The sequence below is a fragment of the Bemisia tabaci genome, chromosome 4 (genome assembly GCF_918797505.1).
Source record: "Bemisia tabaci chromosome 4, PGI_BMITA_v3".
Taxonomy (NCBI): Eukaryota; Metazoa; Arthropoda; class Insecta; order Hemiptera; family Aleyrodidae; genus Bemisia; species Bemisia tabaci.
This window is the reverse complement of record NC_092796.1, coordinates 24,592,907-24,608,663: the sequence shown is the minus strand read 5'-3', so window position 1 is coordinate 24,608,663 and position 15,757 is coordinate 24,592,907. Positions and strand designations below refer to the sequence as shown.

Sequence of the window (15,757 nt, the reverse complement as noted above, 5' to 3'; positions counted from 1 at the left end):
GACATTTGAGGGGCTTGGAGGGAGGTGCATAAGTGCAGTTTTTGAAGAAAAGAATAGAGATATTAATGATTTCAAGTAAAACTAATCTTAATGCACATTCTGTGAAAAATTCGCTCCCATCCCTGGTAAAAATTGGCGTTTCAAAATACCATAGGAATTCTTATGGCCAGTAAAAGAGGGCTACAGAAAATCATATAGCTGACTGTAGAATGCGGAGAAAATTATACGGCCGAACTATACGAAGCGATAAAAAATTATGCGATAGTTCCTATAGCCGGGCTTTACACTTTGTCGCCTGGCTGTTGATTTTTCGCCATCGATTATAAAAGGCTATAAGAAATTGTGTAGAAATTCGTGTGCTTTGGAAATCATTAAGTTTGATACGGAACCACCTTAATATTTACAAAGCACACATCATATTTTCCTTTAATACATATTTTTTTTTCATCAATTAAAATGCGAATAATCCATACAGAATGTGCAAACATTTCCAAATCATGAGTTGAATAACGCTGACTCCGCCAGATTAAATATTAGAGCCTAACACAAAGCGGAGCGGCGCGCGGCGACGCACTGGCGCCTACAAACCTAACAGGGATACTTCACGCATTGCGCAACGCGTGAAGTATCCCTGTTAGGTTTGTAGGCGCCAATGCGCGTTTCGCGCTGGCTGCCCGCCTGCCGTGCCGCAGCGTGCCACGGCGCTGGAAGCAACTATTTCACACCAGACGTATTGCACAGTATCATACGAAACGAAACTGAAGGCGCTTTAATATATTAGGAATGGCAGGCATCCATCAAAAGTACGGAGCTTTCCTCGCAAAATAAAGCAAGATACTACGGCCCAAAAAGAGAGCAGTAGTCAAAAAACTCACTAAGTCCTAGCATCCGTAATTAGTAACGTTTAGCATACACTTTATCGCCTGGCTATTGCTTAATCGCCATCGGCTATAAAAGGCTATAAGAAAATGTGTAGCCGGCTATGAAAGCTATAGGAAATCTTACAACCGGCTGTAGGTCTATGGTATTCTGGAACACAGATTCTACTGCCAATTTTTACCACGGATATTCCAATTTTTATTAATCAAAAAGTCAGTTTGAACTTTTTTTCCGCCATAAGGTAAGGATCCATGTAATTTCCAAAACATGGGTAACGCAGTCTTAAGGCAAAGTTTAGTAGGTGCAGCATCCTCGGACTATAATGATAGGCAGGAGCCATCTCTATGCAAATTATATAACGCGATGCATGTGTGACATACTGGCACGGTGATGTCATTGCCAAGCGAGGAAGCAGCGGGGTTTTCGCTAATAGTGGCAGTTTTCTCGCGAACAATGAGCTCATACGCGGCGCTATCATCGAGGATGAGGCCTTGAGGCATCGTTTCATGTTAATGACTCGAAATTTATGCATCGCTTGTGTGCGAATTTCCTATCCTTTGCCGCAGAGACGTGCCTCAGTGACGTTCGTTTCGGTCGTTCATGTTTCGGCCAAATTTAACGAGTTGATCCGTGCTTCCGTTAGCTGCGATCCTGAAAAACAATACTCATCATTTCCATGGATTCGCACATTGATTGCTAAAAAGTAGAAAAACATGAAAAAAAGTGTTGGCGTTATGCCCTGAAATTGTGATACTACCCCAATTTGTTGACTGATACGGACATTTCCAATTAATTGCGGTAGTATCGCAACTTAAGTTTGGATACTACCGCACCATGTGGATTAATAACCTAATTTATTGGGGTACTACTACAATTATTTGGAAATGTCCATAGCAGCCAACAACCCTTACCTCTTTTTTCAGTGAATAGTTACGTACTCGCGCAAAAAAGGTCCATTGCAGGGTCATCCGCCATCCGCAGGGTCATTGGTCAGAGGAACTAAATGATTCTGCTGCACTATTATTAGTGCCCATAGCCGCAAATTCTTGCGTATAATGAACGATATTTCCATCAACTTATAAGAAAAAAGCTTTTGGCTTATTTGGAACCTCAAATCTTATTGCTTCTTTTTCCCGCATAATCGTGCGTTCTTGTACCCGCAGTCTGTCAGCCTTTGGGAGTCCAATACGGTGGCGATTTTTGTAAAGCAGCAATATTGTTTTCTCTCCATTCAAAAGTATGTTATAAAATCGATTATAGGTCAGGCAGCCTGCTTTACCTAGTGCATCGATATATCCAACGGATTTAAATAGAGTATTAACAGTGTTGTCAACTTTCTAAAATCGCTACTGGTCCAATGAACTGCTCATCGACTGGAGTCTTGAAGAGGCTAGAGGCATCCGCACCTTAACCTAATTTAGAACTCGTGATTTTGGCTAAATAACTCTGACTCCACGTTCCCCCCGCATAGAGTGCATAGAGTCGTAATGTGATTGGAAGAGCTGGGGCCACTTTTAAGCACTTTCCAGGTCCCAAATTTCATGACTCTTGTGCGACGCCGAGTCACTTTTTCGATATACATAATCGATTTTTTGCGATACACGGGGACCCGGCCATCCGATGTTAACAAAAAGGATAGGGTTACTACGTATTCCACACCGCCATTTTGGTTCGAACATGTATCGTAAAAGTGACCAAAACTCGGTGCGCACCGGACTCGGAGCTCGTCGTCTAGGACATGGTCCCAGCTCTCCTATTCACAATACGACTTTCTGCGCTCTATTATCCCCCGAAAACGTATGAAAATTTCAAATTTTCTATGAAACACGTATTTTAGCTGAGGAGCTATAGCGGTTAGAATTAAATCACAGGGCACCATGTCCGCTGCTCTGCGGTGTCCGCACGGCAATGCGAATGTTGGGAGATGAGAGCAGAGCACAGACCTTGAGGCGCATCCCGCTGGCGCGGGGGGCGGAAGGCGGCTTGGGGCTCGGGGTGGGGGGGCAGGGGGCCTGGGGCTTAGGGGGGCAGGGGGCAGGTAGACCAGAAGTGTGCGCGACGCGAGGGCAGTCACCGGAAAAAAATTCACTCGTCTACGCCGACCCGTGTGTAGAGAGCCGTGCTGCCAAGTGGCGCTCTCCGACAAACAAAATAAACCGTTTTAGTCTAACCTCACATTCGGGCATCAAATAATCGATATGTATCGATTGATTTCCATCGATGGCACCACAAGAGTTCGTGGAACAGTTCGCATTCAATACATCCGTCTGGTGGATCCTCAGCTTTTTCACAATGTATTCCAGGCAGCGATGAGGCATGAATGATCGATTACCGATATTCTCCATTTGAAGCTATAGTAATCGATAAGGAAGCAATCGATTATTAAAGTATTCGTTGCGGACACCCTGTTTATCGATCCTTTTCCATAGGTTTAAAGGGCAGATAAAGTGATATTTCGCAAAGCACGCCAATGCCACTGATTCCAAGTGCAATCGATATATTTCAAATTTTAACATCCGGGTGAAATATTTTGGGAATCGAAATTTCAGTTTGTAGGTAAATAATTGAGGAATTTTCGTTCCGTAAATCATCTTCCAATGAACACTTAAAATGAATTCCAAAGTACTGTTTCCAGTATCAACCATATTGATCCATTGAAATCTATTACAAGATAGAAGCAGTCCCTTGTACTAGTACCTAGGACTGGTGACTCCCGACACCTTAATGGGAATTGGTTCGGGAATTTGATCGTGTATCAAGACCTGTAAGGAAGTGCAGAATCTCCGATAGAAAAAGTTTTCACCTGTCACCAAGCGGCCAAGGTTCTCTAGTCTTTGGACCACCTCTTTTTTACCTCCATTGACTTTTCCTATCTACATTAACGGACTTTTTCCCGGTGTTTAACTCCTCACGTCCTGACCATACCTAAACTAAGAAGGAGTGTGCCTAGACAGATCACCTCACCTGTCAGCGTCATCTGTGAGATGCGAGAAGGCGAAGAGAAGAGGCTGTCTCCCGAGTCAAAGTTCAGTCGAGTCTTTTCATTGTCACCTGCGGCGTCGGCGGCGCGTGAATTAAACGGGCGCCACGCGTCCGCCCAGGGCGACGCGAGGGTACGTCCGCACGTTATGCTGCAGTCTCATGTCATGCACCGAACGAGGCGCCTGAACGGCCCATGCACACGCACCAAACTTCCAGAATAAGTGCTGGAAGTTACGACGCACGGTGCCATTGCCATTTAAAGAGCCACGGTACCTCTGGTGTGAAAACCTTTGCTACTTAGCAATGTGAAATTATGACCAACCTGAGCTGGCTGATTGTTTAAATTGATAGACATTATGAGTATGGAGCGATCCTATTGGTTTGTTTGGGTGGCTGTTGTAGACCAGCGGGGCGATTATTGAAATGTCATCGACTCTACGTCGCCGCTTACGACAAGACATAGCCCTATCTTAACCGTGCAATATATCGCAATTCGATGTCTTATCGGGCTGGTTTAATTTTCAATAATCGGCCCGCAGGGGAGAAAATGATCGACTAACTAAAGAGTCTCTCGTGAGTTGCCGTCAGTTAGTCTATTACCTACCTCCTTCATTCATTGCAACCACCCACTTCTACCAACAGGATCCCTCTATAACCTTTTTGTCTTCTCTGTCTATAGCTTTGTCTATCAAGTTCAACAATCAGCCCACAGAAAGTTACTGTTGGGTTCTCTTGTAAGATCATGCATTTTTAATACATCATTCTCTGAACCTTTTTATAGCAAGTAGAGCCCTGGTAGCAGGGCAAAAGCGTGGCGCGATTTGCGATAAATCGATTTATTTGCTATTTAAACCTATGGAAAAGAATCAAACAAAATGATCGCAATGAACACTTTTAAGTGACACTGACACGCCTTCAATTGAGGAAGATGCAAAATAACTTGCAGTTGATAGCATTCGGCCGGACGATACCTCTCGAGTTAAACTATTTTAGAGGTTTAGATTTGTACTTACTTTTTTGAGGCCCGATCCTTTGTTCCTGTAAGTGGTGGTTATACGATGACCAATTTGAGCTTTAGTTCATCATCAGGTGTAAATATTCTTTCGAATATTCGCAGGTCAATATTGACACTCTAAAAAACGAGAGAACTGTACAGTATGCATACTTCCGATCACTAATTACTAACGAGGATTATTATTCAGAAATATTACCGACTGGATTAGCTTCGTTACGACTTTTTTTGTGTCAACTAACAATGCAACGAAGTATATCCAGTCCGGTAATATTTCTGAATATTTTTCCTCCAGTTTTTTTAATATTGTGTAGTCGACTTGCGAATATTTGTGAGAATATCTACACCCGATGACGAACTTTGGGTCAAAATGGTCATCGTGTAACCACCACACACAGAAACAAAGGATCGGACCTCAAAAAAGTGATTACAAAACCAAAGTATGGTGGTTGACAATGTTGGCGCCGATTTTCATCGTATTTTTTCGCTATATTTGTCGCTACAAGTCGGGCTTGCAGGACGGCAGGAGGAGAGAGCCCCGAGGCGGCTGATCGGCCAATCAGAGCTGATGGAGATTTTCCCCTACTTTCCCAGTGAGCCATTTTCAGACTTCAGCTCGCGTCGCCTCACTTACGTCGATTACGCCGAGAACGTCGCCGCGCTTCCGTGATTCTCTCTTCTGCTGCTGCCTTGCTGCCTTGCTGCCTTTCTTTTGGAAATTGCTGCTTTTGCTGCTATTCTTACCGCTTCTCATCACTCTTGGTAAAACAAGCTCGCTTATTTAGTAGTAGACGACTATTTTCCTGCTTTAGTTATGATGGTATGAATGAGAGTGTGCTTGAGTCGCCCAACCGCACCCTTGCCCTTAGCTACCGCTCCCTTTTTCCTGATATGTCCACACTTTTGATCCTTTACGCCCCCGCTTGAGAGCTGTTACCATGCTAGGCTAGATTTCTAGCTTACGCGAGTGAGATGGCGCCAGGTTTCGCCCGTGACGTCGAGAGCATGCCGCTTCAGCGCCGCATGGCTGTACCAGACTGAGGACTTCGGTGAGTGCTTAGAGTGCATATTTTTCATATTTTTATAGTGCATTTTCTCTCTGTCATGTAGATTTATCCCCATTTTCTCTCTTTATGGACTGGCCGCTTTGAGTTCGACGGGTTCCATCCATGCGCTATCTATGATAGGCTCGGAACTCGTCGTTCCGAGGTTGCCAGATCGCTTCGCCCTACTCTTCTTTCCTCTGTCCTATTTCTCTCTCTATTCTATTTGCTCCCTAGCTATTGGAGACCGCAACAAATGGTCCTTCGAGCCGGAGTTAATTAATCAAGCTCTTTGGCTTACGCTTTTTTTTTACAGTCCACAGTGATACAATGCTTACCCTCGCCGCTGAATTTCATTATTGCTCTTCTTGCTTAACAAATTAACGAAAAAGTAGCTCGTTCTTTTCGACCTCCGCTCTTTCTCTTTTCTCGTGAATCCCTCGCAAAAGCCATGGCCGGGGTGACAGACCCACCGAGCCTACCGCACACTTACTCTCAGAGTACTTCTATACTGCACCTGCTCAAACTATTTAGAAATATGCTTCACTTCTTATCTCTTCTCTTTTCAGTGCTATATCTGCCTTTTTGTTCTCTTTTGCTTTTTTTGGATTCTACATGACCAGAGATAGCACGCCTCTTGCACTCTAAGCCCCTCGCCGAATAAACCTCCATCTTGTGAAACTCAACGCTTCCATAGTAAATTATCTATAAGTACTAAGAACCTTATGTTCACGACCATGCAACAGTTTTTCCAAGTTCTCTCGACTTAGCGCCGATTCCTGGTGCCAACCACTCGCGTATCTTTTCGCTATTTTTTGATAAGTATCAAAGCTAAATATTTTTTCTTGCCTTTTTTTTCTGCTCATTTATCTGCTAGTAAATTTTGCATCAGTGTAAGACTGTAGTAAAAAGTTAGTGCATTGCTAGAATTAGTTACAGTGCTAACAATCTCGCTTCGAATTAAGATTACATATCTGAGACAATATTTTTCCGCTTTTCTCTATTTTTTCTCACGATGTAAAATTGCAATTCATGCAAAACTGCAGCTTCTGACTTTGTTCTCAATGCTTTTAGTAGAATGCTTTAAAGTAGATTTTGGCTTAGTTGATTGCTTCTTGCTGACATATTTTCGTAGTGTTACAGTGTCTAGTGCTTTTGAGTTTTTTTGTGCGTAGCGCTTCTCTTTTTGCATTTTTTTTTATATTGTTGGCACGAGCTTGAATTCGCTCTTTTTTCTATCCGCTTAAGTCACCGCGTTTAGTTGTTCGATCTTTTTTCTATCCAATTAAGTCACCGCGTTCAGTTAATCAAGAAAATTCAAAATGGCAGACGCCGACGAACTCACGCGTCAAAAGGAGTTCCTTGAACAAAAACGCGCGCGAATTTACAATTGCGTCGAAAAAATCCAGACTGCTTCAGCGGATGTAACACTCGCTAATTGTCACATGTACGCTGACACTCGCGAACGCGTCAAAAAATTACAAGAAGATTTTGATGCATGCCAAGACGAAATTCTAGAATTGAATACGCGTTTAAGTGAGGATAGTCAAATCCCGACGGTCAAAATGCAGGACAAGTTTGACGATTTGGTTGATTGCGCTTTAAGCAATTTTTTGCGTTACATGAAAGCTCCTGTCTCAGAACCTGGCGGAGCTCCTGCCGCCCCGCCCCCCGCTCAGTCCGTCGCTACCACATTAGAGCATGTACGTTTAGGTCCGCTCAAAGTTCCGACTTTTGACGGTACGGTAGATAAATGGCCAACATTTTACAATTTGTATAACGCTGCGGTTCATAATTCTACTAGTTCAAATGTTGTAAAATTTCAACGGCTTTTGTCCTTCTTAACAGGGGAGCCGCTTTCCATGATCGGAACCATGGACATTACCGATGAAAATTATAAGGTTGCTTATGATATGTTAAAAGATCGCTATCAGCGTGAAAAGCATTGCATTTTAAGGCATTATCATGGTTTGTTAGAACTACCTATGGTAAGCAACGACACCCAGATGTCTCAGTTACTCGCTAAATTACGTGAACATATTCATGGCCTCACTGCGCTTAAGCATAAAACCGAGTCTTACGGAAATTTTTTGGTTGCAGTAATTCTACTAAAATTTAACAATTTTTATCGGAGACGCCTAGATGACGCGCGCGATCACCCTACAACGTACCCAACGCTTTCTGAAATCATTAGTTTTATTAAGGCTGAATGCACGCTTGTTGGTGATTCAGACTTACCCTCAACCGCGAATGTAAAACGCTCATCGTACTCGAGTCGCAATTTTTTGTCGCATACTGCATCTAAAAATCGGAGTTCTTATGAGCAGATAGCGCAACGTCGCGGGTATCAGCCCACGCGGCGAGTCTCAGCCGCGGACACCGGCCGAACTTTGGACCGTCACACGCCGACGCTCCTGCAAGTTCGTCGTCTTCGCCGACCAAATACTCCAATAACAAGTGTAAATGGTGTAACGCGAATGATCACGTGATCTACGGATGCGATACTTATCTACAGCTTGATACCCACGATCGCGCTGAAGGCGTAAAAAAGAAAGGTCTCTGCTACAACTGCTTATCACCGCATTTTGTGTCTGCCTGCCGTTCGCCTAGAAATTGTTCGGTATGCAATGGTCGCCACCATTCTTCGTTACATTTTGAGGAAAACAAGCTCGCGCCCGCGACGCTCGTCAACGCGGCGACCTCCCGCCCCCCGCTTGTTCCACCTCCGCATCCAGAAGCTCTTACAGCGCACATCCCGATCTCTCATGATAACGCGGTTCCATCCGCGCACCTCGCTGATGACGTCACTCAGGAAGCTACTCAAATAAACCCGCTATCAGACGGTGCCGTTTTGTCTGCGGCCCTCGCGTCGAATTCCACACCTGCTCCCGCCTATAGTATTCTTCCCACAGCGCGTGTTATTTTGCGCAGCGCAGAGGGTTATAAGATCCCGGTTAGGTTGATTTTTGACTCAGGCGCTATGAGCTCGTTTCTGACGCGTAGGGTGGCTCAACTTCTTCATTTAAAGCCCAATCACGGCGCCCCAGATGTTACTGGAATCGCCGAATCACCCGTGTCTGTTGATGGAGTAGTTACCGTTGACATTCTAGATTCAAAAGAAAATCTCGCTTTTGCAAATGCGCGCCTTATAGTGGTAAACCGCTTAACAGGAAAAATTCCTCCTGTTTCTATTCCGCACGAAATCCGCGAAATCTTCACTTCTTATGATTTAGCAGACCCGCTGTTTACAGAAAGCGATTATTGCGATTGTTCACTAGGAGCAGACATTTTTCCATTTTTGCTTACTGGTCTTAGGGTCGCGCCGACTCAAGACGGTCCTATCGGTTTAGGGACCACGCTAGGCTTAACTGTCATGGGTCCTGTGCCCAGTTCTGAGCCCAATAGAGAAACCGCACTTAAACGTTCATCGCTAGCTCTTCTTACTCATACGCTCGATAAGATTTCGCAAAAAATCGAAGATTTTTGGTCCATTGAGCAAGTGACAGCGTCTAAACCCGCTTTAACTCCTGATGAAGAGGAGGCGGAAAATTTATATGTGCAAACCACTGTGCAACAGGAAAACGGTAGATATAAAGTTAGACTGCCGTTTAGAAAAAACCATCCCCCCTTGGGACAATCGCGTTTTCAGGCCGAAAACCGCTTCGCGTCGCTAGAAAGAAGGTTCGCAAAGGATGAAAAATTTCATTCGCTTTACAAGGATTTCATGAAAAATTACAAAGAAAGTAATTTTATGTCTGTCACAAAACCGCCCCCTAGTTATCAGCAACATTTTTACTTGCCACATACTGGGGTTTTGAAAAATTCTAGTACCTCGCCGCTTCGTGTAGTAATGGATGCGTCTGCCCCTACGAGTAATGGTGTGAGTCTTAATTCCACTTTATTGCCCGGGCCAAAACTGCAAAATGATATACGTGATATATTAATTTATTACCGATGCCACCCTGTGGTGTTCTCCGCTGACATTCGTCAAATGTTATTACTAATTGATCTCCACGAAGATGATAGATTTTTTCAGTCCATTCTTTGGCGTGAATCTGTAAATGACCCGCTTTTAGTGTACCGCTTTTTTTACCTTTTCATATCGCTCTGCCCGCTATTTTCACTATTTTAATCAAATTTTAAACTTATCGCTATTCCGCTAACCACTCCCACCGCCCCCAACCCCCCTCTTTCCTTGCTTCTTGCACCGCAAACCACCGCTTCTGCAACCGCAAGTGAGTTTATTTATCAGCCACTAGCAAATAGTTTAGTTTTAGTATTAGTTTGTAAGTACCTCGCATTTTTCATTTTGACGCCTCGCTGAGGCGCCAAGGCCGGGGGTGTTTGTTGGCGCCGATTTTCATCGTATTTTTTCGCTATATTTGTCGCTACAAGTCGGGCTTGCAGGACGGCAGGAGGAGAGAGCCCCGAGGCGGCTGATCGGCCAATCAGAGCTGATTGGAGATTTTCCCCTACTTTCCCAGTGAGCCATTTTCAGACTTCAGCTCGCGTCGCCTCACTTACGTCGATTACGCCGAGAACGTCGCCGCGCTTCCGTGATTCTCTCTTCTGCTGCTGCCTTGCTGCCTTGCTGCCTTTCTTTTGGAAATTGCTGCTTTTGCTGCTATTCTTACCGCTTCTCATCACTCTTGGTAAAACAAGCTCGCTTATTTAGTAGTAGACGACTATTTTCCTGCTTTAGTTATGATGGTATGAATGAGAGTGTGCTTGAGTCGCCCAACCGCACCCTTGCCCTTAGCTACCGCTCCCTTTTTCCTGATATGTCCACACTTTTGATCCTTTACGCCCCCGCTTGAGAGCTGTTACCATGCTAGGCTAGATTTCTAGCTTACGCGAGTGAGATGGCGCCAGGTTTCGCCCGTGACGTCGAGAGCATGCCGCTTCAGCGCCGCATGGCTGTACCAGACTGAGGACTTCGGTGAGTGCTTAGAGTGCATATTTTTCATATTTTTATAGTGCATTTTCTCTCTGTCATGTAGATTTATCCCCATTTTCTCGCTTTATGGACTGGCCGCTTTGAGTTCGACGGGTTCCATCCATGCGCTATCTATGATAGGCTCGGAACTCGTCGTTCCGAGGTTGCCAGATCGCTTCGCCCTACTCTTCTTTCCTCTGTCCTATTTCTCTCTCTATTCTATTTGCTCCCCTAGCTATTGGAGACCGCAACAGACAAAGTGAAAAAACCCCTTAATCCTCTTTCAGAAGTATTTTCAGCTCGTAATCCAAATGTAGAGACCTCTCATTTTCTGACCATCTAAAAAACTCCCCAGTTACGTATAATATGTGTTTTGTATGAACTATTGCTTTCCCTCGCGTGAAATCTCATTTATAGAACCCATTATATTATATATAGAATACAAATTAAAACAAATAGCACACATCTACAAATTGTATTAATCTATTTCAAACGTTGCAGATAAGCAAATATCAAGCCATATTCTAAACTATTTTGTCATTTCAGGGCACGTCAAGAGTCACCAGCAGTAGCTTATGTGGTTTTGATCATCCCAAAAATCGCAGTAGTCCAGAATTTTTAAAAAGTTTTTAGCTTGTTAAATCTATTCAAAATGTTCAAGAACTAACGAAAATACAGCATCCGGAAACTTACTTTTTAATCCTTTCGAGTACGGAAGGTATTTGGTGCAACAATTTTTAAGCCGTAAAGGATGCTGAAAAGAATGCCGAGGTACCATCCAAACGCTCTTGAACCTGAAGAATTATTCAAATGCCCTCGCAAATTCGGATTCTTGTCCCCGAAATTGGCGCATCCTCCATTCTGAGTCCACCAAAACTTCGGACGTATGATTCACTGTCTAGCTTCTCAAGCCCTCAAAATTTCGAATGCATAATTGGACCTAAACGGGCGCGAAGAATGCCCGTGTTGGATGGGCGCAGCTACTGAAATCATGCGCTAAGACGCTCAAGCCTGACATATGTCGTGCTCGTTGTGGTTAAGGTCAAGTCCAAATTTGGTTGTGGTTTGTTGGTCGCCCGCGCCACGATTTGCCAGGTCTTGCTTTGGTCAGTCTCGGTCACGGTTGCTATTATTCCAGAATGATGGGGACCTGAATGTCGGAACTGGGACATACGGTCTCCGCTGACAGCCAGGCAGGAAGTCGCCCCTTCAAACTTCCGCGACGCCAATTTCCCCTCTATATCCCTCTAAGTAAAAAGTTCTGACAATTTAATGGAGAATTTTGCTAAGAGAACATGTAGCATGATGCCTTATTGCTTACCCTGTTCTGCTTTTCACTAAATTTGTTCAATTATCCGACATCAAATACATATGTTAAAGTTCTAAAATTATTCTAATTTTTCTTATGTTCCAGATTCCAGTGATATCGTAGATTGTAAATTGAAACTAATTCTTGGATTAATATGGACTTTAATTCTGCACTACTCTATATCAATGCCCATGTGGGACGGAGAAGAAATTGTACAAAATGGCGACAGGAATCACGGACCTACACCAAAACAAAGGTATCCTCAAGTTATATACATCCTTCCCTTCTTCAATGCCTACGGAGATATCTACACGAATCCTTTATTCCATGGTGATTTATGAGACCTTTGTTGCTTAAGGTGCTTTTCATACATTGGTATTGGGGGGGGGGGGGGGTTCTATTTCCGCTCATGCACTCAGTAAGGAGGGCTATCGATGCATGTTCGTTGTTCGGACTGAGCAAAAGTTGCAAAACTACTGCATGCAATCATTCGTGCTCCCAAGCCGCTCAAATTGCCATCTCGCGTATTGAAGGGGAACTCGACAGAATAAGAGACGCGCAGTCATGGGCGGAAATAGAAATTCCGTAGGGGGACAGAGGGGTACCTTATCAAGGGGGTCGGGAACGGGGTAGGTAGTACAAATAAAGATACTACATCAAGGAGGATTTGCAGTACTTCCCAAGTTCCAAAAGGTGGGCTCGGAGATTTTCCTAGCAGCAAAAGGGGGGGGGGGGGGTCCTGGGGGCCTCCTGCGACAAATTTTGAAAAATTGAATCGTCTCATGATCAATATTTAGCTGTTCCCGCCGAAAAGTTGATCCAATTACAATTTCAAGGATGTAAAATGCGTCACGCGTTTACTCAGCAAAATCCCACACATTTCATTGAATGGGCTGGGCAGTTTCTTTCTTTTTGGGATGGGGGGGGGGGGACTTCCCCCTCTATCTCCGCCCATGCACGCAGTAAGAATACACAGTGTGTTCCTTTTCAGAACAGGGCAAAAGTATCAGTAGCAGCCAGAGTGAAAACAGCAGTGAAACACGCAACGCCAAGTTACCCAATAGTTCCCCTAGTTGAGCAGCGCTCACTTGGTGGCAGACGCGCTAATTTAAATATTCGCGGGCAATTTTGAAACGCTTTTACTTTTCCGCGCGCGGGAAGAGCGCCCATTGGTTCATCACAATGTCTCTAATTCCCGCGCGCGGGAGAAGCGCTGATTGGTCCATCAAAGTAATCACCAAATGCAGTTGATTGCTGATCTTTCGGGGATTGATATTGCGTGATTTGTTTATATTTATATGTTCAGACGCATGTCCAAAAACATGCCGCATCAGTGTAACCAGCTGAAAAGTATTATTAAGATGACCAGTAAACAGTGTTGGACATTTTTGTGTGCTACTCAAATTAAATACGTGGGTTGTAAAGGCACTGTAAGTAATGACACATTTTTATCACTGATTAAACATGTCTAAGTATCACATTATTTACTTTCCGCATACATCCGCAATGCTCCCATCAATTATATATCTAAATCCTGAGCTGGACCTCCACGGAATGCATCAAACTAGATATTTTTTCTAATATCTATGAGCCCAGACATCACATTATTTATGATAACTTGCTGTCCATACAAATTATAGTCCATGCCACGAAAAGTGGCGGGTGAGGGGCGGAGCCAGTTGGCCGGTCCAGTCCTATTACCTATTGAAGGGTTGAAGCGCAGGTATTGGCCCAGTCGTCACCCCGGCTTTGCTCAACTACGGGTCAATATCTGTGCTTCAACCCTTCAACAATAGACTGGACTGGCCGACTGGCTCTGCCACTTTTCGTGGTGCGGACCATAGGGTATTGTCAACACACATTGAAATTGGTCTCTCAATGGGAAAGTAGACAAGTTTGTAACCAAAGCACTCAGTTGCCTGCTTTCTCTTCCAAATTAAAATTTCCTGCTAAACAAGTTGCACTTCTTGAGTGTGACAGAAGATCAGCTGTCCTCAGCTTAACATTGAAAGTAAATTCAAGAAACAATCATAATTCGGCCACAAGAATTTTGAAGAGGAAAGACAGAACAAGTGCTTCAATTCACGCCTTGACTAGTGACCCCTTCCAATCTGTAGACTTTTACCGTGACGTGAAAGAATATAATGATAGCTAAACTGCTAAAGCACAAATCTCAACCATAATTCAAAATTTACGTGCAGATTTTGTTCTCCATGGAAAAAATTGATACTGCTAGAAAATATCCGTTTACGATTGTATTCTTTGAAAGAGAGAAATTACAGAATCCTTCATGAAACAATTTTCTATTTAGGCACATAGTTTTCCATTAATAGAAATTTAAGTTCAGGGAAGAATCTCCAATATTGCATGCATAGATTTGATCATTTCTGAAATCCCCCATTGATAGGGTCACTTACCTACTTACGAAACTGGTGTGTTAACACACTAACACTCTTAAATTTGGCTAGGAACATTGTTTTTACTCAAAGTAGCCTTGGAACGCAAGTTGTCTAAGACCTTGTAGAGCACTAGCATCTTAATTTTGAAGGTGCTGTAAGTAAAAGTCATTTTAAATCTCATTTCAATTTAAGTAAGCAGTTCACCCAGGCATTACTTGCACCATCTTAACTCTGTCTTTTTCTACTGTTTGACTTTTTTACGTCAGGTCACAAAAAGTAGGTACCTATTGCTAATTACGTGTAATTTTGTTGTGTTAAACGATGTTCAATTCATTTTAACTTGACGCATGATTAATTACAATTTTTTTTTGCTCTTTAGGTTGCTTGGTTGGATTCAAAGCAAAATTCCAGATCTTCCTATCACAAACTTCACAAACGACTGGAACGATGGACGAGCTGTCGGAGCTCTGGTTGATGCTGTGGCCCCAGGTATGCATTTACAACTCTCTTGATTTCCTTGCAAATTATACCATAGTTGAGTTCCGTATCACTCTAAATTAAGCAGTTTCAATCATAGGTGACAAGAGAATAAACCAACAATTATCATTCTTGGCTCTTAGCATGTAGAAATCATTTTTAAGTATTGTAATAAATGTAAAGTAAAATCAAATTGATGTGGTTGAACTTCCCCATTGACTGTTTGTCCTTTTGTATTGGAAGAAAAGTTAAATCGTGTGAATTGAGCTTAAGTTTGTCAAGTAATAAAGCTGCTGTTACTTTATTACTAAAGCTTGTTGAAATCTGAAGGTTTCAATCATGTTAAAAGAAAAGTTTCTCTCATTTAATTACCTATTGTTCTTTTTAACAGGTTTATGTCCTGATTGGCAAGACTGGAGTCCGGAAGATGCTTTACAAAACGCCAAGGAGGCTATGGATTTGGCCGATAATTGGCTGGATGTTAAACAGGTGAGTGAAAAGTAGGAGATACCCTTAAACTAATTTTCCTTTTGTTTCTTACCTTCCAAAATGATAGGGAGCACACTACTACCGAAGAAACCTCTTTTCACTGAAGGAGGAATATACTATAGGAGTTATCAAAGTCTTATGTGAAATTTTATTTTTCATTTTTGCCTGAGTTTTGCTTGACAGCAGTATGGTCTGCTGAGTAGAACTTACAGAAAAAAGAAAGCAAAGTAC

The 15,757-nt window shown here is 43.2% G+C and overlaps 2 protein-coding genes across 2 annotated transcripts in view; both read left to right on the top strand.

Moving 5' to 3' along the window:
- Positions 1-15,757, top strand: part of LOC109038974 (filamin A protein cher) — a 156,490-nt gene that overhangs the window by 49,060 nt on the left and 91,673 nt on the right. Inside the window, 3 exon segments of the mRNA XM_072299536.1 lie at positions 12,267-12,417; positions 14,940-15,049; positions 15,429-15,526. Of these exon segments, the coding sequence (XP_072155637.1) occupies positions 12,267-12,417; positions 14,940-15,049; positions 15,429-15,526 (359 nt within the window).
- Positions 5,482-8,405, top strand: LOC140224369 (uncharacterized). The gene is made up of 2 exons (XM_072299043.1): positions 5,482-5,635; positions 5,832-8,405. The coding sequence occupies exon 2, from the start codon at positions 7,239-7,241 to the stop codon at positions 8,403-8,405; it is 1,167 nt and encodes a 388-aa protein (XP_072155144.1). The 5' UTR covers positions 5,482-5,635; positions 5,832-7,238.